The sequence below is a fragment of the Tinamus guttatus genome, unplaced genomic scaffold (assembly GCF_059628265.1).
Source record: "Tinamus guttatus ecotype Peru unplaced genomic scaffold, ASM5962826v1 Tinamus_guttatus_pri_ptg000112l, whole genome shotgun sequence".
NCBI classification, from domain to species: domain Eukaryota; kingdom Metazoa; phylum Chordata; class Aves; order Tinamiformes; family Tinamidae; genus Tinamus; species Tinamus guttatus.
Window position 1 is genome coordinate 941358 of NW_028288646.1, and position 22829 is coordinate 964186.

Below are 22829 nucleotides of genomic sequence, written 5' to 3' on the forward strand. Positions count from 1 at the left end.
TCACTTTGGAGAGTCCCTGGGGCTGTGCTGCTTTTATTATGTGTTTATGAAGAGCCATTCCCAGCCTTTCCAAGCTCAAGTTACACAGTATCAAACTACTCCTGAGACACAACAAATCCAAGGCACTTCCATCTCAAGGCAGTAAAATAATAGATTTGGCCAAGTCCAGCGAGGCCATCCCAGGGACAAGGCAACAGACTCCCAGATTTGGTCCACTATGTGTGTTCCAAAGTGAAGTAAGGCTTGGTCACTGACTTCAGAACATCAGGGTCCAAAATCTCCTACGGATCCATGGCAAAACTATAAAACTATAAAAATAGCTTGCCTTGGAATAGGCACAGGTACAGTATAAAATGATTCACTGCTAGCGGTGGGAAGGAGATTGATAAAGGTCTTTTAATCTATCGCTGAAGGAAACGTGGGTTCAGCAAGTAACTTCAGTTTTACCTAGGGCCAAGTCTGCCCTTCACTTTGAACCAACTATGTATTAATTGATATGAGTCAGACCAGTCCGAGCTGAAAGCACTTCAAGAAAGATAAAGCAATCCCAATATCCCAGCAGAGCCACAAGCTGCCCCACAGAGCAACACAACCTAAGAGACCTCGTATTTCATAATTATTTTATCCCCTCCCCACTGCTATCCCATCCCTCTGCTATAATCCAGATCCCTTTCCGCCAAGCACTGGAGTCAGGCTTCAGACTGACACAGGAAGGCTCTGCGGCAGGATGATGAGCAGGCGTGGAAATAAAAGGGGAGCCTTCCAAATCTAAACACGTTCCTGTAAACCTGAACGAGGCCAAGTCCTTTGCCATAGCGAGGTCCACTGCAGCAGTCACAGGCAGTGCAACTACAGTGCGGAAAAAAAAACATAGTCAGAAACTTTGCATCGTACTTTGAAGACTGTATACCCAGCCTTGGCAGTGCAGCTTCCTCACTGACAGTGCAAAATAAAAAATTATCTGGCCTCAAAGTGATTATGGTTCTAGAGGGGAGAAGGAGCCTGAGCTTCCTCATCTCCATGTCAGCACAGGTCAACTCTATTCCAAAGGCTCACAGAATCATTATGGTTGGAACCAAGACCTTCAAGTTCATCCAGCCCAACCGTAAACCCATCACCACCGGATGGAATTACAGGTCTGCATTGTTACTCTAGCCTGAATGCACAGTCTGCATGGCACGGATGCATCAGAAATAGGAACATGTACTGAACTTTAAAGGGAAGGAGAGGGAAAGAAGGGAGGAATTTTGCAATTTCCAGAAATGGATCGGACATCCTTTTTGTCTCATCTGTAAGGTTCTGGTCAGTCTCACTTCTGGACAGACTTGCTTGACACCTGGCAGAGCACAAAGCTCTGGCACATGGCTGGTGTGGAGGACATGTGAAATTCTAGCAAGGTTAAACAGAAGGCAGTATTTGCACAGTCTCTGATAAACCTCACTTGAGTGTAGATTTTAACATTCACTTGGACACATACACTCAAAATCTGAACTGAGTGTACCTGCATGGAGACACGGAACATCCTGTCACAGCACACCACTGAGCAACACTGATTTAACACGAAACACTCAAGTGTGAACTACGACACGGGGGCAAAATGCACGTATTCCTTGCACACAACACTAGTGTGAGGCAAGGAGTCGAGCCACGCTGCATTACTTACTCGTCCAGAATTTTTTTAATATCTTCTGAGATGTCAGTGTATCTTTCCCTCAGATTATTTCTGGAGAAGCAAAGGGCAGCCAGATGAGTGAGCTTCTGAGGCTGGTTCTGATTCTGTTCATTCCATAACAAGGGATGTATGAAGCTATTTTCTATTCTGAGACATTTTAGTGGAAGATTCAAAAGCCCAGATGGCAAAGCAGAGAGCTGGTTCCCTTCAATGTTCAAGATTTCGAGCTGTCTGTAATTTTAAGGACCACTGGACATTTACAAATTGTTCAGACCATATCCTACCTTGACTATGTCTATAAAATTTCCTAATTCCCATTTAATGAACAATTACATCAGGATTACACATATTTATAAAGAGCTGTGTGTTTCTTACAGTGCATTTTAAGCAACTATACACATAGTATTTTTCAATTATTTTTTAAATGTTTGAGTTATCTTTAAAGATGGGGCTTGGTGCTTCTAAATGTCTTAGACATAGGGACCATCGACATTAAGGGCAAAAGAGTAACAGCCTCATGTACGAAGGATTCCTTTTGTACAGTTTCTGTTACATGTTGCCTGTAGAGCCAGGTTTTAGTTCTTAACCTCACCAACATTTCACACTTCTTGAAAAGAGCCATGAATGGTTTGGAGGTACATTTTCTCTTTGCTCATGATACAAATCAATATATGGGCAAACAGATGGTCCAAATGAGAGAATGATCATATTTTTCATGGAAAGATTTGACTTACAGGTATCTGCAAGATGCTTAAGGATATTGGGTGGCTCTATCCACAGCTGTTTCTGGTATGCAATCATCATTATTGTTTCTGTTTCCATGAGCCAGTCCCACACAGGACAGGATTAAGGGTGTTATGAATCTTCCCCATGTATTCTCTAATAAAATTAGTATCAAAATGTGGCCTACAGGATTATGAGCTAGAGATCTATTTTCACGTGATGTTGCTTATATACCTGAGCTTCTTGATGTCGTTGTGGATAAAGCTAATGTCATTATAAGCGATGTCCAGATGCTGGAGATTATCTAACAAGAACAATCTGCAGAAAAATAAAACAGAATGAGGAGTTAGAAAAACAGATGATGGAGAATCATAGAACAACTTAGGTTATACAGGACTTCTGTAGGTCATCTAGTCCAACTCTAGAGCTGAAACCATTCTGCACTAACCGCGACACAGTGCAGAGGTCTCCATTTTTTGCTTAATAGGAAAATGCATCATGCCTTAGTATATTTTTATCATCCAAAAGAGTGATTCAGCTCTGGCATGTGCTGAAATGACCTCTGGAACTATCTATTTCTCCCCATTCAGTGTGGATGCTGTGCCTGCTGCCTCAGTTAAGTACGAGGGGGGTGAAGCTAGGTCTCAGCATCCCAAAATACTCTAGGAATAGACTTATGTTACTGTGCCCCAGCACCTCAACAGAAAAGTCATGTCTTAATGTAATACTTATTTTTAAAAATGCTCATTTTTACTGTGATACAGAAGTAACTAAAGAAAGGAACAGACTGTAGAGCCAAACAATTTTTCCTCAAAATGTTTTTAGCTAATATGTCTGTTTACTGCAAATGAGCTACAGCTGACCAATACATATGTAGTGAAGATTCAACAGTAGTAGTAGTGGAGAGTCAATATAATATGGTATTTTAGAAAGCACTACAATTAACTGTTTCAGTATTCCTCTCTTCTACTACTACTAGAAAATCATTTCATTTGGGTTCATAGCATGGCCAGAATGGAAAACAGTGAATGATTATAATGTAGGTTAGGAGAAAAATCCTTGTTTATGCTTAGATATGTTGCAATTCCCTCAATTAGTAAAACATATCTTACCCATCTGGAAGTTCAGAGAGCAAATTGAAGGAAATGATAAATTTCTTCAGTGTTTTCAGTCTGGAAATATCATTAGGAATCTCTCTGATAGGATTGTTTCGGAGTACCAGGACTTGCAAGGTTTTGATGTTAAGCACCTGAGGAGGGAAGGGAACAGGTAATGGAAATAGCAGCAGCTTTTCACCATAAAACACATAGGATTCTGCATTTTTAGCATTAATAAGCTCTGCTGGAAGAACTGGAAAATAAATACAAGATTATCTAGAATAAGTACAGGATATGTAGATTCATGCTAATTATTGTAAACATTACTGCAGTTGTTTATGAGATATAGTTAACAATAACTTTATCACTTACAATGTTATGAGTGAGAACTGTCAGCAGGGCTGCTAGTGCTCCTGAGCGTTAAAGATGGTGCAGCATTTCCCTTTACAAGCCTTGTTTTTTCCTGGTGTTGCATCCTAACTTTAACTTTTTGACTTGTATTTCTCTGTTCTTAAAATGTCTGCTTCAAAAATGTTTAAGTGTATGAAAGTAAATCATTGAAAAATACTTTGTCTGGTCTGCCTTACAAAAAGATTCCAAAACCAGTATGATGAATCTTCTGCTTTTGAAAAGGATAGTGCAATGCTTTTCAAACCATGGGTCAAAATCACAAAAAGACTAGAGTAAGATTTCTGAAAAAGAGACTGTTAACTGCTAGGGAAAGCTTAAGTACCTGTATTTAAGTTACTCATTCCGCTTTTTAAGCTCCTATGCTGTTGGCTGTATAAAGATGCTAAGTCAGAAATAGGGGTGGGGGAGAAATCACACTTCTGAGGAGCTTGAGAAGCTTTAGCTCTTTAGCTCAGGAGTCCTGTGCTCGTGAGAAGACACGTGAAGGTGTCTGAATGTTGAGTATGAATGAGAGGGAGGTTGGAGTAACAACCTCCCAAGGTCCCTTCTAGCCTGCATCACTCTGCAAGCAGAAGTTGTCAGAGCACAGCCTTGGCCCACACACACCCGTGTGAACCATGTAGCTACCATAGCATGGCATGGGGGCTTGTTTTTCCCTCTGAATATTACCCTTAAAACAGGGATTGAGGAAAAGTCCACAGGCCGCTAAGATGAATGCATCTGCTGACATCCTCAGGAAAATCAGCCTGCATTTGTCCAAGCTGCAAGTGGCTGAAAACAGTATAGTCTGTCATTAAAGCTTCTCTAGATGTTGGTAGCTACTTTATTCCTAGTGATCCTGTCATCTAATTTGGATTTTCCCAGAAACTGCAGGTCTTCAGCTGCTGATGATCATGTTGCCTTCAGGCCTGAACACCTTAAGTGAATTAGGCAGCCTGAGACCACTGTCTTAGGGGGAGGAGGTGGATAAGGAAATGCCCTCGGGAGCTCCAAGCTCACGGACAGGAGGACAGGAACGTGGGAGGGCAGCAAAGAAGACTCCATGATTCTTACTAAATCCCAGCAAAACAAACAAACAAAAAAGGGTAAAGAATTTTTAAGAAAGTAGACAATATTTTCTTTCTTTCCTTCTTTTTCTCTTCTCTTTTAAATATCTGTGCTGTGACATTTGCACCTCTGATTGATTAAATCATGACCTTTTGAACGTTACTTTTTGTACCTGAACTGGACAATATCAGCTTCACATCATTTTTTAGTGGAGTCATGGAAAATAAGCAGCAAGTACTCACCTCAACAGGAAAGAAGAATAAATTATTGAATGCCAAGTTAAGGATGACCAAAGTATCCATTAAAGGGGTCAGGTCTGGAAGGCGAAAGAGAAAGTAGGCCTGAAAGATACATAAAAAACAAGTCAGCTGCATTAAAAAATAATAGAAACATCATCTTTTCATTTAAATGATGATCACTTTTAAGAACAGTTGCTAAGGCCTCACGGTTCCAAAGACCATAGCTTGATCTGCCTGTGAATGGAGGAGACGGGTTAAGCAGTGCCAAAGACATGCCCAAAGGCCATATTAGCAACTCAAAAACCTGCCCATCTTGCCCTTAAAAACCCTTCACTGCTCATATGCCTTTCCATCCAAACCAAGTAACCGCTCCGCTTCTCAAGGCTGGACCTTCTGCTCACAGCTACTAAATGCATCCGCTCAGGGAGCAGTCCCTGGCCACAAGTAACATGCTGGCGTGGTGTATTCGTGTCCTGCCTGGACTTACCTGCATGAGAGAAGGCTGCATATATAGTGCATAGCCCTTGGCCATGCTTGGCCTCTGCTGTAATGCAGAATTACTGTTTTGCAAGTAAAATTACTATTTTATTTTATTTTATTATTTTATTTTATTTTTCCTTTATTAAACTCTTTCTTTCATTTCTAACCTAGGCAATTCAATACAAACAACTCTGCTAGATCTCTATGCCTGTATTATTATGGCTCCTTTCAGGGAAGCAGAATGTTATTATTACACGCACAGCATTAAACTATTATGTGATAATATTTAATTACAGTGCCAAATATAGTTTCACAGTTCCTATAATATAGGTAACTTTAGCATCTATTTATTTCCTTGTAAGCTAAAATTCATTAAAACTTTTCCTGATATACAGTAAAGCGTATCTACATAGCATATATTACATATTAAATTAACTGCAGTCATATCAAATCTATATGTTAGAGTTAAAACATAATACAATATAAAGGTTACAATAAACTGCTACACGGATATCAATAAGGAGGATTATTATAATGAAATGAGACTTAAATGTGGCACAGGCATGTAGGATTTCCATCCAATCCTGGAGTCTTGGTTTTGCAAGAAAAAAAATGCTTCGTTTGGAGATTTCCCAGGGTAGTAGCAGATGACTCGAGTCACATTAAACCAAAATTTTCAATGTTTCATTTAAAAAAAAAAAAACAGCATGCACACACAAAATCAAAGTTTATCTGGAAAACAAAATATGTATTTTTTATAAAAATCTCCAAGTCCTGGTCCTGGTCGTGGAGAAGAGGGCTAGCGGTCCATAGGCCTGGAGCAGAGGCTGTCTCCAACTTTCTCCCTTTCTCCAGAGAGTGCTCAGGAGCTGCAGCTCTGGGTGCAAGGGGAGGAACCGGCAGCTCCTCAGCCACGTTTCCCAGCCCAGCAGATATCCCCTGGTTCATCCAAGGAAGACAAAGTGGGCTGGGTGTTTCCAGTCTGATGATGGCAACACAAAAGCTTAAAAACAGCAAATTTGGGGAGGTATTTCGCTAACAACAGCAAAAGATTGTGGTCATAAATCACTTAGTTAAAGAATTGCTTGTAATTACATCTTCAAGCATGGACGTGTGACTTACTGCACTGCTGCATGAAAATCTGTTTTCCCGTCTAACACATTTCTGAGGTGAGGAAAAATATGTCCTGTTCCCAAAAGTCAATGAAGTCAACTGACGGTAAAGTCAAAGATTGAGGATTGTTTTAGACTGGGCAAATTGAAATATGTGGACAGTTTAGGAACATTTGTGTATTATGATTTAAACTATTTATAAATTAACCTTTCCGTTTTGGTAAATAAGCCAACATTTCAAATGAGAGGTGTCTTAAACAAACAGAATATGTGTTTTGCAAAATGTAACTAAAGACTATATATAAAAGGACAATTGAAGGTGTTAATAAATTTTCTAATTCAATTTCACTGGAAAAAAATTCACTGATTTTTAATGGTGGCCAAAAAGCACGTGGAGCACCAAAACACATACTCTGAAATGAGGCATCTCACCTATTTTCATTTTGCTATTACAGTTTTGCAGCGTATTGGGTATTTTTCCTGCAAGTTCTTCACACCCAGCTCTTCACTACCATGCAGCAGATCAGCACATAACTGGCCCAGATTTCTGGAATTTCTGGACACAGTGAGTTTCCAGGCACAGTGCCCCAACCTCAGCAAAGGATGAGGTCTCTCAGTTCTTCTATAGGTAAAAAGAATGCAACATGATAAATCGCCATTGCCATTACTGGAGGCTTCAGCAAAATTACAGAGATCATTAGATGCTCCACAAGGATATAAGCCTTGTCAATACTGTATATTAAAGTTTCTGAAATAGCAATGAGGAAACTCTAAGAAGCACTGCAGTCAGCTTGTCCCTGAAAAGGAAGCAGCATAACCACAGCAGCACAGTGCTGTGCATGGGCTGAGCATGGCTTATGGACGCGTCTAACCTGAGCTACAGTGCAGTAAGGAAGATTGAATCAGGAATCTTCAGCATGTGGCATAACCAGATTGGCTGCAAAACTGGTCTCTCCCCAGTGAGACTGCTTAAAAAGTGAGAAAAGCGACAGCAGTGCAGCAAAAAATCCTCTTGATGAACGCTAGGTAAAGCATAAATAGGTAGAATAAAAAAGAAGGGGTCATTTGAGGATCTTGGATCTCAGATGGTAGTGAAGAGCAGCTCCATTGAACTTGGGTGCTTCAGAGATGATTTGGGCAGCTGAGGAATTTATATATCACACACTATCCAGCAAAAAAAAAAAAAAAGAGTTCTATAAATACTCTTCTCTATACTGATATAAGAGTATTGTTGACAAGAAAGTGAAAAATCAATAATTGCCTTTTTATAGTACTCAGAAAGAGAACTCAAAGCCCTGTTTGCCCACGATGGTGGTTCTGGTATTTCCATCTCTGTCATTGCCAGTTTCCATTTTGGTGATGTTTTTTCACAAACGGATAATGAAGTGACATAATCTGCTTGATTTAATAATGAAACATCTTACACATATGGTGCCAAAGAATCTCCAAAAAATAGAAATTGGGTGGACAAAATTTGTAGAACTTCTCCTCGTAAACAACATGGCTTCTTAGTGTATCTTGCAAACACAGTCATATTACAGCACAACATTTTCAGATACAGAGAAGCTCACTGTGAATATTGATATTTCAAAGGTTTTCTAGGTGACAGAACAAGAAACAAAACCAACAGCATCAATTCTTTCACAATTACATTAAAAGAGATTAAATACTTAATGTTGATTTACATGCAGGGGATTTGCTTAGGTCTGAGATGCATTTAAAGCTGAATGTATCCAGCTGTGCAATTTATATCATACACACACATATGTATGTGCAAGTAAATAAAGAATAGAGTTTATATTTTAAGAACTAGCGATTCCTGATGTTGGAAACAAACCAAGTACAATTACTCCCCAAATCCCTAATCACCCCCTGAGTGGATGTATTTATTCTGAGATACCAATGTTCTCATCATTTCTACCTCCACAGAGGGTTCTGCTTATCCAGGTATCAGCTCCTAGTGCAGTGAAAGCCCACAGCAGACCATGGGATGAAGGCTACAAGCCATTTATATAAAGGTGTCTTAGAAAACAATTTCCTTATGCTGGCTGTCTCCCAGGAGGACAGACAGGTAAATTCAGGCAGAGCTCACATGGGAGCTTCCTTTGGCTGAAGCCTTCTGTGGCTCCTTCAGTTAGGAGGCTACAACTGCTGGTCCAGACCTCTCAAGGAGTTAAGTTTACATTAGTGGGCAGACTCCCTAAAAGCCAAACTTTTAAATCTCTGGCCTCTTACAAAACACAAGAGGCACTTTTTCCCACTCTCTGAATCTCACCACACTTACGTGTGGTACTGGTGTAATTTAGATTTAATTGCAAACACATTGGCAGGAGGATTATTGCTGAGCAAGCGCCATACAAATTTTGCAGGGCCTATCAGAAAGAAGATGAGACACAGTAAAAGCACAGAGGAAATAGGGAAAGAAGGCAAGAAGAAAGGAAACAAGAAACAAATAGTGGGGATTTTAAAGCAACAATACTGCCCAAGAAAAGCACATAAAACAGCTATTGCTACAGTTACTCTAACTTTTGGAAGAAAACTGCTATTAATTATTAAGCACAGCAATATGAACGCTGCATCTTTCAAGGCTATACCTGAAGGTTAAGAGCAAGCTTCTTGTACAATACGCAGCGCAGTACTTCTAGCTGGGACCTCGACATCAACTCTTCCTCTTGCTGGAAACTAGTTTTCCAAACATCATCCGAAGTATTGCCACCAGGACCTCCCCTAGACTCTGTAACTAAAATAAAATTAAAAAATAAAAATCAGGCATTATAAAATTTCTTAGGGAAAAGCAAACATTAGAAAATAAAAAAAAATGAAGGGGGGTTTGCAAATGTCCTAAATCTATTCCTTTAGATTCTCTGTTACATACTCAGACAAAACTCTCAAGGACTAATCAGTTAACTTGTGAATATCTGCATAAAGATTGCTGGTTCTTTATAAACATTTTTTTTTTCTGATGTGAGAAGAAAAAGACTTTATGTGAAGAAGAAAAGGGTCTGGGGATCAGAGATGGATTATGGCCTACAATTTCAACTATTTTGCTAATGCAACAGCACACAGTGGTTATAGTCCCCTACCTCTACAGGGGGAATATTGCATTTCTGAGAAGGTCATTTCTCATAGTGTCATTTCATGACTGTTGCCCCATGATGTACACCTACTTTATCTCACCAAAGTGATTTATACCTCTGGTTCCTACCTTCTTCTTCTGGATAGGATCCTTCTTCTTCATATTCAGCTGGAGTTAAGTAGTGCACAGTATCTGATTTTTCTTTGTCTTCTTCTGGTGAATCACATTTTCTCATTTTCTCTTCCAAGGCCATTTCTAAGAAGAAAACACACAAGAAATAAATAACTTTATAGATAACACACATATCACTCTGAATCTTATGCACAAAGGCCCTATACGTTGTTCAACCACAGCAAGACAGATCTTAATATAACAGCTTGATTTTACACCTCTGCTTCTACAGTTTTCCAAAAAAGACATAGAATCACTGAATAATTCGGACTGGAAAGTATCTATGGGAGGTCACGTAATCCAAGCCCCCGCTCAAGGCTGTTCTAGATCAGGTTGCTCAGGAACTTGTCCTGTTGGATTCTGAATAGCTCCAAGGATGGAAAACCCCTAGTCCCTCTGTGCCACCTGTGCCAGTGTTTGACTAACCTCCCAATAAAAAGTTTTTTCTTTGTATTTCATCACAATTTCCAAGTTGTTTCTGTTTCTGTTGCTGCTGGTCTTATCACGGTGCATCTCTGAGAAGAATTTGGCTCTAGTTGAAGATGGCAGCAGGATCTCACATTACCCATCTCTTCTCGAGGTTGAACTACCTCAGCTCTCCTGCTCTTTTCTTGTACGTTGTGGTCTCCAGCCCCCTGACAACCTGTCAATATCTGTCTTTAACAGGAGACCCCAAAACTAGACGCATTAGTCCAGATGTTGTTTTGCAAGTGCCAAGCAGTGGATAATAGTCACTTCCCTTGAGCTGCTGTCATGCTTTTGCTCGTACAGGCCAGTATGTGGTCAGGCACCTTTGCTGCAAGGGGACACTGCTGGCTCACGTTCGAGCTGCCCAGCACCCCCAGACTTTTTCTGCAAAGCCACTTTCCAGAGAGGTGGCTCACACCTTGTCTTGGTGCATGAGGTTACTCTCTCCAAGGACACTCAGGACATGAGCCTAAAATTCTGAAGTTTATCATGAGGAGATTTATTCTGTCCACAATGCAGATATGAAATAATTTCACCAAAAGAAAAGCCTTCTTGGCTTTAGAATTTGAACTTAAATGATCCTACACTTGTCCAATACCAGGAGGTGAACAAACAACATCTGTGTACACTGCATTTACTGGTTCCCTTTGTCAACTTCAAGTACCACCTTTCTCTCAGTCACAATCACCTCATCTCCATCTGCAGGATGAGCAACCAGTGCAGATCCTCAGCACTGGCCACAGGGAGCAGCTATGAGTTTCTCTGCTCAGAACTGCTAAGGCTTCCTGCTTTTCACACAGTTCTGCAGTTGGTGATGGCTATATAACATAGAGTGTGAGTCACCAAATGGCAACGCCAAATTATGTTGCCCTGTAAATGGCCAAAAAGTAGCTACCTAATTTCTGCTTGATTTATTCTGCCCATCTTAGATGTCTTCCTTGAGGTTGTGATTAAGTGATTAACTTAGGGGAGATGAAGTTAGATGAGATGAATTGCCTCTTTAACACTCTAGATGGAGTTTGCCTTGCTGTCACTGAATGAACCAGTGGTTTGCTAACTCTATAGATTTTTTTTTTTAAATAATTCTGGGCAAGACCCAGAGATAGGAAGAAGGGATGCACCTGCCTAAGAAACATAAGGAAAAGGGACACTAGAGCATCTGCTATTCCCAACTCTGATGAATTCCCTGAAAGGGACAGGAGGTGCTGAAACACAGCTCTAAAGAGATGCTTTAGGTCTATTATAGTCTCCCTCTTTCAGTGCTTCTGCAAAGATACTTCCAAGTATGCCTCTAACAAAATACCTTTCCAGTGGGATAAAACTTGAATGAGATGTTTTCATCTATTTTCCCCATAACTATTATTTGAATCCCTAATGACAGAGCAGCTTATTCCTACTCATATAAATGGTCTGGATGAGAATGTGGCTAAATTACACAGAATCTGCAGAAAAAAATAAAAACTGTGGTAAGCTTACAGTGCTGTTTTTAGGCTTTCATGGGTTTGAGTAAGTTGGACCCATCTAGGCACAGGAACCCTACAAAGGGGTGTCCACCTTTGCATGCCATCAGAAAATCTGAATGCAGCTTTTCTCTTCTGGTAGGCAGCAGGTCATATCTCACACTCTGAACACAGCAAAATGGAGTGGAGCAGCTGCCTTCCTAAAGCTGTTTCTACACTGCAAACCCACACTTCAGCAAAGACAGTTATCACAAAATCCCATCTTCTGTGCCTAAGTGATGGAGAAAGCACACACAAAACCAAAATCTGATGAATAGTTGAGATGATTGTTTTCACTTTTCACCTCATTATCACACATCAAAGTCCCATTTCCACCACCAAGTGATTTCCAGTGGAGGTACAGAAATAATCCTACGTCTGCTTCCAGACCACCATCACAGAGGCATGAAGCAAACACTTTCCCATGACTTACAGAATTAGTGACTAGTCAATAGCGGAAAACCGAAAAAAATTCCAAGTCCAAAACCTGGCTCTCAGAGGGGAAAAGGATTGAATTAATTCCATAAAATGGGTGCTTTTGGGAGCACCTGCATGTCCCTAAATGCATATATGCAACCCAGCTTCACTCATAATGCACTTCAAGACTTCAAGTCCTTTCTCTAATACTGCTGTGCTGTTTCTGGTTGCAGAAGCACTGAGAGCGGTGGGTTGTGCTGCAAGCAGTTCTCTGAGAAGGGACACAACTCTGGTTTCAGAATGACTGAAGAGGAAGATGGTGTATGGATGTGCAGGGGAAAGAGTAAGACACCAGTATTATTTTAAACCTGCCTAACACAAGCAGCAGCATAAGGCGCCAGACATACTTGAGGTGCTGCCTGTTCAAAGCCTGGGCTTACAGAGACCCAGCATAAGCTCATTCTCCCTCTGAGTGTAGTTTTGTCACCAAGGTGCAGGTAGTTTTGCTTTGGCACCAGAAGTGTTCTGCTCTGGAACAGTCTCACTATTCTTTAGAGCAAATGCTACTGGCGTTCAGTATAGGAATTAGATTAGTATCACGCTATGGGCAAAACACTGGGTTCACCCTGTTCTGATTGCCTACAAAAAGGAATGAAAGATAAAGATCTAACGATGGGGTAAAAGAAAAATGATTTAACCCTCTTATTAATTTCATATTCACACTTTTTTTTTTATTCAAACATCACAAAAAATCAAAGAATATCTCAAGCTTATATTCCTTGGATGAGTTTTTGCCATTTTATTAGAATTTTCCTAAACAGAAGTTCCTGTAAAACCTGAAGAACAGAACACAGTCCTCAATACCTAGCTGCGGGGTCACATTTCTACCAACACATACTGGCACACTTCAGTTAAAAAAAAAAGAAGGAAAATACTATTTTTTACTATTTATTTCTTTGTGAGCTCTGCAATTTGAGTATAGGGCATTTGTTCAGTTTATCCTTGCAAGACAGCTGGTCAATTCTTTAGCCTTGAAATTAAAAGAAATACTGGGCCTAGACCCATAAAACATTAGTTTAATGGGAGCAGCCTGTAGAATCATCTATGTGAATAAGTATCAGGGATGTAAGATCCGGGATTTTGTAGAATGTAAAGTGGTAAAAGAGATCTGAAAAAGAAAAACCAATATAAACACTTTCTTTTTCTCATTTTGGCTATACTCAATACAGGGAGACCAGACCAAAGATCTCTTAAAGTGTTAGGATTGCCTTCCTAAACGTTTGGGCCACATTTTTCAGTCCTATGGGATGGGACTTTCAGCATTTCCCTTGTATACCATCAGTTATAGGTAAGTTACCCGCATCTAAACTGTCACTGGTCCTTATCTTAAAACTCCAAATAAAGTTTGTAATTACTAGCTATAATTCTGAACTGTGTATTTATCAAGTAATAAGGACTAATTCTAATACTTAAATAAAACCACAGCAGGGCTTTGTTCCTGCAAGAGATGCTCAGGCAAGATTTTCAGTGAAAAAACAAAACAAAACAAAAACTCAACCCTCATATACTTAATATTAATTACCTATCTTCTGTTGCTCAGACTTCGTTATTGAAGCCAGTGATAAATCAGTATCGGCTACTACCACTCCATTAACTTTGGTCTGTGAGCTCCTCCTTTCAGTCATTAATCGTCTGCTGAGTTCTTCACAGTTATAGTGGGAAATAGCTGGTTTTCTGAGTGTTGTCTTCAATGGCAGAGGGTGAGAAGATGAAATGGCAGCAAGACTTTCCAATGTAAATATAGGAGGAGTGAAATGAGCAGGGCCAGTCCTCTGTAATTCTTGTTGCTTCATACGAAAGAATCTGTAATTCTGGCGAAACGGGAAACTATCAGGCCCACTGGGATTTTTAGTAATAATAAAATCTCTCGCAGGAGGAGGGACAGAGATGTTTGGTATTTGGCTGCTTGAATAGACAGGAATCATTTCATGTTGGTGAACTTCACCTGCAGGAACTCCTGGTAAAGACCAACAAGTAGAATGACTGCTGTTATGGCCTGGATATGGAATGTCTCTATGACCTTTCTGCTCCACTTTCTGTACTGAGAAAAGTAGCACTGGGCTGTGGGAAATCTGATCATTGTTGAGGTTAGTATCTGTCTGCTTGTCTTGACCTTGAGAACTGAAACAATGGCTCAAACCTGTTTCTCCATTTTCATCATTTGTATTCTTTATCGCTCTAGTTTGGTGCTGTCCAAGAATCTTGCCTGGTGAAGAAAAGTGCAAAAACAAACAACTTTATAATGAGGCACACTTGGGCATCCTTTCCAAGGAAAAGTATATGTGACCATATCTCCATCCCCACACAGATTTTCAGAGGCAATGCAGGAACCATTAAGACAAGGTACCCTAGCATTATTTTATATCAAAATACATTAGTCTATTCTTTTTCTAACATGAATAGAATTCACCTAAATGCTGTATTGAACAATGTAGAGTAGGCAGCAGCAATTGGATACAAGCTGGATGGAAAGGGCAAGATTTTAGATATATGTTTTGAGGTCCTACTTAGGGATCCTGGGTCTGTTCTGCTAGGTGCTATGTGGCCATTCAATGAGGTCCTTCGATGAGAAGTAAATGGGGCTGCTTCATGAAAATGCTGCTCCCCAGAGCTTCTCGTACCACCCAAACCCCAGGCCAGCCCTCCTGAAAGGGCAAGGGGGAGCTATTCAAGAAACTTCCTTGTCGGAAAAGCCCCATGGAGAGGAATTGTTTTAAGTATGTTGATACAAGTGAGGGCTGTTGTGGCCAGATTGTGAAAGGAACATGGGAATCAACCTCTGGAAATCTTCTCAACAGGATCTCTTCCAGGCTGTAGGCAGTTTTACACAATTTATCAGGACAGTGCAGATGCACGGTTCTAGCAGCCCCTGAGGGCTGTCCTCATCCTTACACTGTTAGGCACCAAGATGAAGCACCAGTGTCAGAAGCCTGTTGGGTCCATTTAATACAACAGCATACACAGCTCCTTCCTTAGGAAGCAGGTAAGGACCACTGAGAGCATGAACCAGTTCTTTCCTCTAATCCTTCCCTCCAATCCAAACCCCTCTAATGAACCCCTCTAATCTCTCCTTCCTTCACCTAATACAAATCCCTTGCTATAATCCATCGCTCTAATCTAATCCTAACTGCAATCCCTTGCTCTAACTGCAATCCCTTGTGCTAATTCCCCTACACTATCCCTCACTCTAATTCAAATCCCTCACTATAATCTCCCCGTTACTTGCTAGTAACTCTAGTCCTTCACACTAATTGCCTAATCCTAATATCACTCCCTTGCTCTAATCCCTTGCTATAACCTCCCAATACTAATCCCAATCCCTCCCTCTAATCCATCACTCTAATCCTTCGCTCTATGATTTTAAGACACAGCTGTGTGCCTGGCCTAACAGCAGGTATTTCTTTGGAAACACCATGACAGGGTAGAACCAGTGCTACTTATTATTGCTTAAGAGAAGGATGTTGCTACTAGGTTTAGCACCCCCCGTGCACCTCATTCTGGGGGTGCACTGGTTTCTTAGTTCCCAATTTCCAAACAATACCACATCCAGCAGACATTTAGCACTGATCATTAGATTAACAAAGAAATATTTCCTAAGTATCCTTCATGCACTTCCCAAGACTTGGTGCTCTGTTCCCTTCGTTATTGGGAGGCTCATTTCAGGGACCTTGCTGGGGGAAGAAGTCACCCTTCCCTAGCTCTCTGCTCTAGCTCAGCTCTCTAAGGAAGCTGGAACTACCCACTGTCTCACTTAGCTTCCTGCCCTTCGCTACCGTGGCTAGAATCTTCCAAGCCATCTCATGGACACAGGCCACCACAGCTCCCTGAGTTTGCTCCTGCCTTTTCAGTCACCGGCTTAATCCTGTCACATCCTCACATTTTACAGTCCCCTGCAGGAGGAAAGACACTTGTTAGGCCACCTCACTGAAACCCATTAACTTTTTTTTGTTGCTCAGGGCCTTTGGTCTCAGTCTCACACTTCATGAAGCACAAAACAGTTCTATCCACCAGGAAGATCAAATCACCATTGCTGAAGACCAGGGTTTTGATCAATGGCCAGGCTGCTGTATAAATATCCATCACATGCAGGGGTTACCTTTGGTGATGGAAGAAATGATCCTTGAACAAACATTGCTGCACAGCTCTTGGATTCTGCTCAGGAGTACTAAATAAATCCATAAGCTATAAATAGCACCCATCACTAATCATATGTTCTACCACAAGGAGACCCATCACAACAGAGTTTTCTTCCAGGATAAAAGGTTTATCTGGCACTTTTAAAATGGTTTAAATCACTGAAGCAAAGCACTGGTAGTGTGCCAGAAATATTTAGATCCGTTTGAACAGTGCCAGACTGGAAATGCATTGGTCAAAAATAGATGGAAAGTTCTACCGATTTTTTTTTAAAACAAACTCCACAAGGGCCTAATAACATCAAAGGGCCAGTAATTACATCTTTTGACTTTTCAACCTTACCTCTCTAACTGCATTTTCTTACTATTTTTAATATCATTATAGAGGTATTATTGCTAATATATTATAATTATCATTGTTTGTTTCAAAGCAATATTACATATTTGCAATAAACACAGTGTACCACAACTCTATCAAAGAAACAAACTATTATTGAAAAATGTCAAATTAGTTCAAATTTATTCCAATATCATAAAAAGTTTTTCCTTTTTTTTCTGTTGGTTTGCCTTAATGACTACATAAAGATCGCACAATTTCAGCAGTTTATGTGCTCGTACATAATTACAGAAACTAGAAGGAAAAGAACAAGGTTTACTTTAGTCTCCTTTTTTGCTCATTTTGTAGAGACAGTATTGCTCTCTCACTTTACCATTTATATATATAGATATAGATATATACTGACTAGGTAAATAAATAGTGAAAAATTTATGTGTGCCAAGGTCCTACAGTGGATCCTGCAGTGTCACAGTTTTAACTGAAGTCAGTGAACCTGCACAACCATCACATTCCTCCTAGACCTATTGGATTTCAGGAGAGGTGCCTCTTTTCCAAGTTATTTCTCGATCACTTAAGCCTAATTTTTGTTTTGGTTATAGATGTGTTTCTAGTTTTAAAGATTCATGCTTAAATATTTAATCAATCGCCGCTTTACATAAATTGGAAAGAGCTTTTCATTCACATGCACACAAAATGCCTGATCATTTCTGCACCATATTACACTGCAAGATCTGTGCATTTAATTTGAATCCCCTGCTGCTTTTAAGATAAACATCTATTTGTATGAATGGGTACTTTGCAAAGAGCAGAACCACCCCGAAGAACCTCTTTTTTTTTTCATTTTCTCTCAACCAAAATTTCACTTCCCCTTTGACTTGACTTGATCTGATCTAATTTTGCTTTTACCTTCAGTTTTCATGTTGTATCTTTGGGTGAGCTCTGTTATTTCGTAGATAGTGTTCCAAGTCTGGCAGGCAGAAGACCCAAGCCCTAGCACCTGCCCCAATTATTATTCCATTATTTTACATGAAGTAAGTGGAACAGCCTCCCATGGACACACAGGGAGGGCTCATATTCGAGCCCTATTATCACTGCTTTGCAGTAGCAGCTTACAGTACTGGCAAGACAAGATTATTTAGATTAATCGTCTGCTAAACGGCCAAGCCAATCACAAATGGACAGTTTTACTGCACATTTTGGACAGGGTGGCAGGCTTGTGTCAACACACATTAGCATCACCGCACTGCCCATAAGTTCTGGATCCCTCATACTGTGCTGCCCAGTAGGTCATGCCAGAATTAGCTGGGATCAGTGTGGGTTTCCCTCTGTACTCCACAGATTAGCTATGGATTAACCAAGCGCTCCCAATCCATCTTCCAGGGTAGAATTTTAGAGAACACACAGAATTTTCACCTCTGCGCTACAAGGACTGTCTTTGTACAATTTACCTTTGCCAAACTTCTCCCCTGGTGCACACAGCTTAGATGGCTGCTTAGGAGGCAGGGGTCTACGAAGCAGTTTTAGTTGCTCAACCATTTCCTGCTCTGCCTTTGCTTCTGCTGGATAATCAAATATGCTTCAAAAATCTTGAGAAATCTGACAACAAAGCAAAATAAAAGAAATCATCATCTCTGGTTTAATGGACTGAGCTATAAATGTCTGTTCAGATAAACTGGGTGATAAAAAACATAAAACACCTGCAGTGGGCAAAAAGGACATTTGTTGTCTTAATGACCGACTTGGCAGTTCGATTTTTTACCACTTCTGTCTCAATTGTGGCAAATGAGGAGCAGTAAAATACAGAAACATCCTATGTCTAGCATTCTGAAAGATCTCATAAGCAGTTTTCTGCTGGATAAACAAATTTAGTAAGAGCAACAGTTAACACTTTTACCCTGGTTAAAAAAGAAAAAAAGCAGAGTCTGCATGTACTATATTTATGCCTCTTCCTGGGTTCCTATTAGTTTTTGGATGCATACAGTGATACTGATTTCATTCAAAGAACCCTTCAGATTTAGAAAACCTCTTATTAATAATCAAGTGCAGCACATCTCGGGTTCTCAGTAATTTTTAAGATTAAGTACATTCCAGATTGCAGCGTTTGGGGGTTTTGCTGGTGTCGGTCTAACAACATCAAATAATACAGAGACTCTGTCCTGAGGAACTTAGAAGAAAGGCAAAGACAAACCAATGAGGAAGGTGACTTTGGACAGAAGCTAGAAGTCTATACAACAGGTTACAGAAAGATTTACTAATATTAAGAAAATTGCCACATACAGCTAGAAGCAAGAGGGTCTCTCTAGGCAAAAAAAAAAAAAAAAAAAAAAAAAGTTTTCAGTAAGCTCACTGGAAAGCAACTTGAGATTTTAACTTCGTCCATACAGAAAGCTGCATTGATTTAAATGAAGTGTAACATTATACAAATTTGTCCAAATTGGCAGAATCTCTGTGAATGAACCAGCTCTGAAGGTGAATGTGGAATTTACAAAATTTCCCTGTATTGTGTGGAGCCAAATATGAACTCTCTGCGAGATACTGCGATAAAACATAATCCTTAAATGTGTAAGCAAGACTTATTTCACATTTGACCCTTAGCTTATGGACTCAAATGATAGTTAAATATGAGATGGGGAAATGAAGAAGCAGGGAGGCCTTGGAAAGAAAGTCTGGACTTCATTTTGCCATGTTGAGTTTTCACATGGTGAAACATCAGAACAAGACGAGCTACCATGAGTAACTGGGATTTGGCATGATCCATGACATTAACCAGAGGCTCACTGCAAGACCACAGAGGCACAGGAAGAGGAATATAATTAAAAAATAAAATAATTTTTAAAAAGCTGCAGGGCTTATCACAAGGCCAAAGAAAATGTATTGCATAAATAGGTGCACAACGCTAGAGTTGTGTCAGGACTTCCTAGCAGCATAGTGCATCTTAGCATCTAAGTCTTTCCCTCTTCAGCGTACAGTGTTGAATGGCACCTGGCACATGGATCAAAGGATAATAATTTAGGATAATCCAGGTTGGAAGGATCTCGGGAGGTCGACAGTCCAACTTCTGCTCGCCAGAGGATCAAGTGTGAGTTCTGAGCAGATTGCTCTGAGAAAATCTCCAAGGATGGAGACTCTACAGGCCCTCTGGGACGCCTCGCCCACTGTAGAGGTAGCGCTGCGAGCCCCTGATGTAAAATCAGGACATAGTTGGGTTGCACACTCGGTTAGGGTACATATGTAAACACAGAAGATGTTCTTGGTCTCTCTCATTTATAGATAGACTGTGTTGAAACTGGCTGACGGATCTCAGAGGGTGAGAAACCTTCTCAGATTTCGGTAAGAGGACATTCACAGTGTCTTGAAGAGCACAGCTTAGAAATTACCGTGCGCAGAACAGACTGGGAAGAAAGGAGGGCCTGGGATGAAGCTGGAGTAAAGAGCTCTCAACAGCGAGTGCACACGTCATGTTCAATCACCTCAAAGACGGGAAAATGGGGCAACAATGGCACAGGCAAGGAGTCGCAAATGGTATCGCCCGACTGCCTGTTTTCAATGTGAAAACTCAAAACATAACCTGTGTTGCGAGGAGAAAGGCCCAGGAGGTGGAAGCACCAGAGGAAACCCTGAGGTAACAGGGATGAGTGCGCAGCAATGAAGGAGGGGAGGAGACCTGGGTAAGAACCCTGGGGCAAAGGAGATGCAGGCCAAAAACCCCCGTGTTTCTGACAGGGAAAGAGGAAAGAGATGGTTAACCTCCTAGAGATAGTAAAGAAAAAAGCAAGCCAAGGGGAGAGAACAGGATTTACTCATGAGATAAAACTGAAAGCGTTATTGTTGGTGAGGTTCTAGGTAAAAATAAAAGCACAAGCAGGAACAGTAAAGGCTGTGACCATTAAAAGCCATCTGCGGTCAGGACGGTAGCTTTAATTTAACCAAGGAGCAGGACGGTTCAGCCAGCGAGACAGCAAAGACACGAATGAGTGAGGGGCTCAGCCTGGTCAACGTGCGGGAGGAGAAGAAAGGAGACGGAGACGTCTGCACGCGCTGACCCTGCCAGGCAAAGAGCAAAGTCCCAGGCCGAGGAGAGCCAGGGGCAACTCGCTCACAGCCGGCGCTTTGCGGAGAAGAGGGAGACCGCTACGGGAAGACCCAGGCCGTGCACAGAGAGCCTTGGCGGAGCCCTAACCGCAGCCGACGACCAGGGACGCCCCGCTCCTTGGCCAAAACAACCCTCCTCCGGTCCCGCTCCCCGCAGCTGCCCGTGCTGGGCGGCGAGGCCGGGAGCTGCCCCGGTGCCCGGGCGACCGTTGGAGGCGGCGCGCGGGGCGGGGCGGGCGCGGGGCTCAGCCCGGCCCGGCCCGGCCCGGCCCGGCCCGGCCCGGCCCCGCGGGCGGAGCGGAGCGGGGCGGGGGGGCTGCGGCAGCGGCGCGGGGAGCCGGCAGCGCCTTCGTACGTGAGTGCCCCTCGCCGCCGCCTCCCCGCTTCAGTCACTTATTCCTTTGTTTTAATTCGAATTTTATTTTATTCCCCGCCACGTAGGCTGGGGAGCCGCCGCCGAGACAGGTCCGCGCTGACCCCCTCGCCGGGGGGACAGGGACGGGGAAGGGGAGGGACCGGGGGGGACCCCAGAACGAGAGGCGCCCGGCGGAGATGCCCCGCGGCGGCTGCGCCGAGTGACGGGGCCACCACCCTCCATCAGCCAAAAACTGCTCCGGCAAGAGGTGAACCATTTTATGCTTATTTTATTTTATTTTATTTTATTTTATTTTATTTTATTTTATTTTATTTTATTTTATTTTACTTTACTTTATTTTATTTTATTTTATTTTACTTTATTTTATTTTACTTTATTTTATTTTACTTTATTCAACTTCATTTTATTCAACTTCATTTTACTTTATTTTTTAAACTCCTTTCTGTCCGCAGGGTCCCGACCACGGCCAACTTCCTTATATGAGAGGTAGTTTTAAGAATTGCTGAAGGTCGTTTGCTCGTGGCTCGTTAATGGAAACGAAGACGCCGCTTGGCACGTTGCAGATGACTCTGCTGCTTGTCCCTTGCCTGCAAGGTTAACGTTTTCCAGCTAGATTGGCATCAGATCGATTCCCTGGGCTTGTGTCCGCCTCCGTGCTTCCCTTGCACCCATCCCGCTGCCTAGAGGTTAATGTTGGGAGGAGGATGAAGGGAAAAAATCTGGTAGCTCTGTAGCAAAGAAACTACGTGTGTGAAATCAAAGGTGCGGCTGCAAAGTGCGTGACGGATGCCAGAGGGGAATTATTTATGTGACACATCAACACATTTAATTTTTTATACGGTCACTGCTCAGGAATCAATACTCTGCCTGGGTGCTGTGGATTATTTTACCGTTTGCTTTGGTGCTGAGCGGTGTGCGGGTTAGAGCAGAGCGTCATTTCCCTGCGCGCTCGCGTGGGCAGGAGCCCTCGGTGTCACCGTGTTGGTACCGGTACCGGCGGTGGCATCGCTGGTCGCTGCCCAGGCCCCGTCCCATGGCACAAGGGCACAGGGGTGGCTTGTGCCGATGTCTTCGGTCCTGGTAGGGAGTTGGGATGTGACAGGGATGAGCATCCAGAGCTTTGAGTGTGGCAGTCCCCTGGCTTGGGTGCAGACACGTGCGTGGAGATGCTGGCCTGGTGAGAGCCTTCAACAGAGTCCTCTTACATCAACTTTTGATGTAAACAGCCGGGTGGTGGTCTTTCCTCTGAGGTAGTTGTGGAATTTGGGATCTCCTGCTGGGGATAATCCAACAGGCTCTTAGGAAAATTTGCCATTTTTCTTCCGCTGGGCACTGAATTCAGCAGAGCTGGTATTTTCACCAGTAGGTGTAAGGCAAAGCGATTGACGGAGAGACACAGGTCTGAGTAGATCAGATGGT

General features: G+C 41.9%; 2 protein-coding genes across 4 annotated transcripts in view; one reads left to right on the top strand and one right to left on the bottom strand.

Moving 5' to 3' along the window:
- Positions 1-689: 689 nt before the first annotated feature.
- On the bottom strand, positions 690-18513 carry LRRC63 (leucine rich repeat containing 63). The gene is made up of 8 exons (XM_088521033.1): positions 18391-18513; positions 13995-14678; positions 9987-10112; positions 9376-9521; positions 5193-5291; positions 3508-3644; positions 2630-2713; positions 690-849 (listed from the first exon to the last, which is right to left on the bottom strand). The coding sequence occupies exons 1-8, from the start codon at positions 18476-18478 to the stop codon at positions 690-692; spliced, it is 1524 nt and encodes a 507-aa protein (XP_088377159.1). The 5' UTR covers positions 18479-18513.
- A 3571-nt stretch (positions 18514-22084) lies between these two features.
- Positions 22085-22829, top strand: part of LCP1 (lymphocyte cytosolic protein 1) — a 41730-nt gene continuing 40985 nt past the window's right edge. Inside the window, exon 1 of one of the 3 annotated variants that reach the window (XM_088521030.1) lies at positions 22085-22096. The gene's annotated coding sequence lies outside the window, so the exon portion shown is untranslated. Of the gene's footprint in view, positions 22173-22829 lie in introns of all 3 variants that reach the window. The other 2 variants (XM_088521029.1, XM_088521031.1) reach the window with 2 other exon arrangements.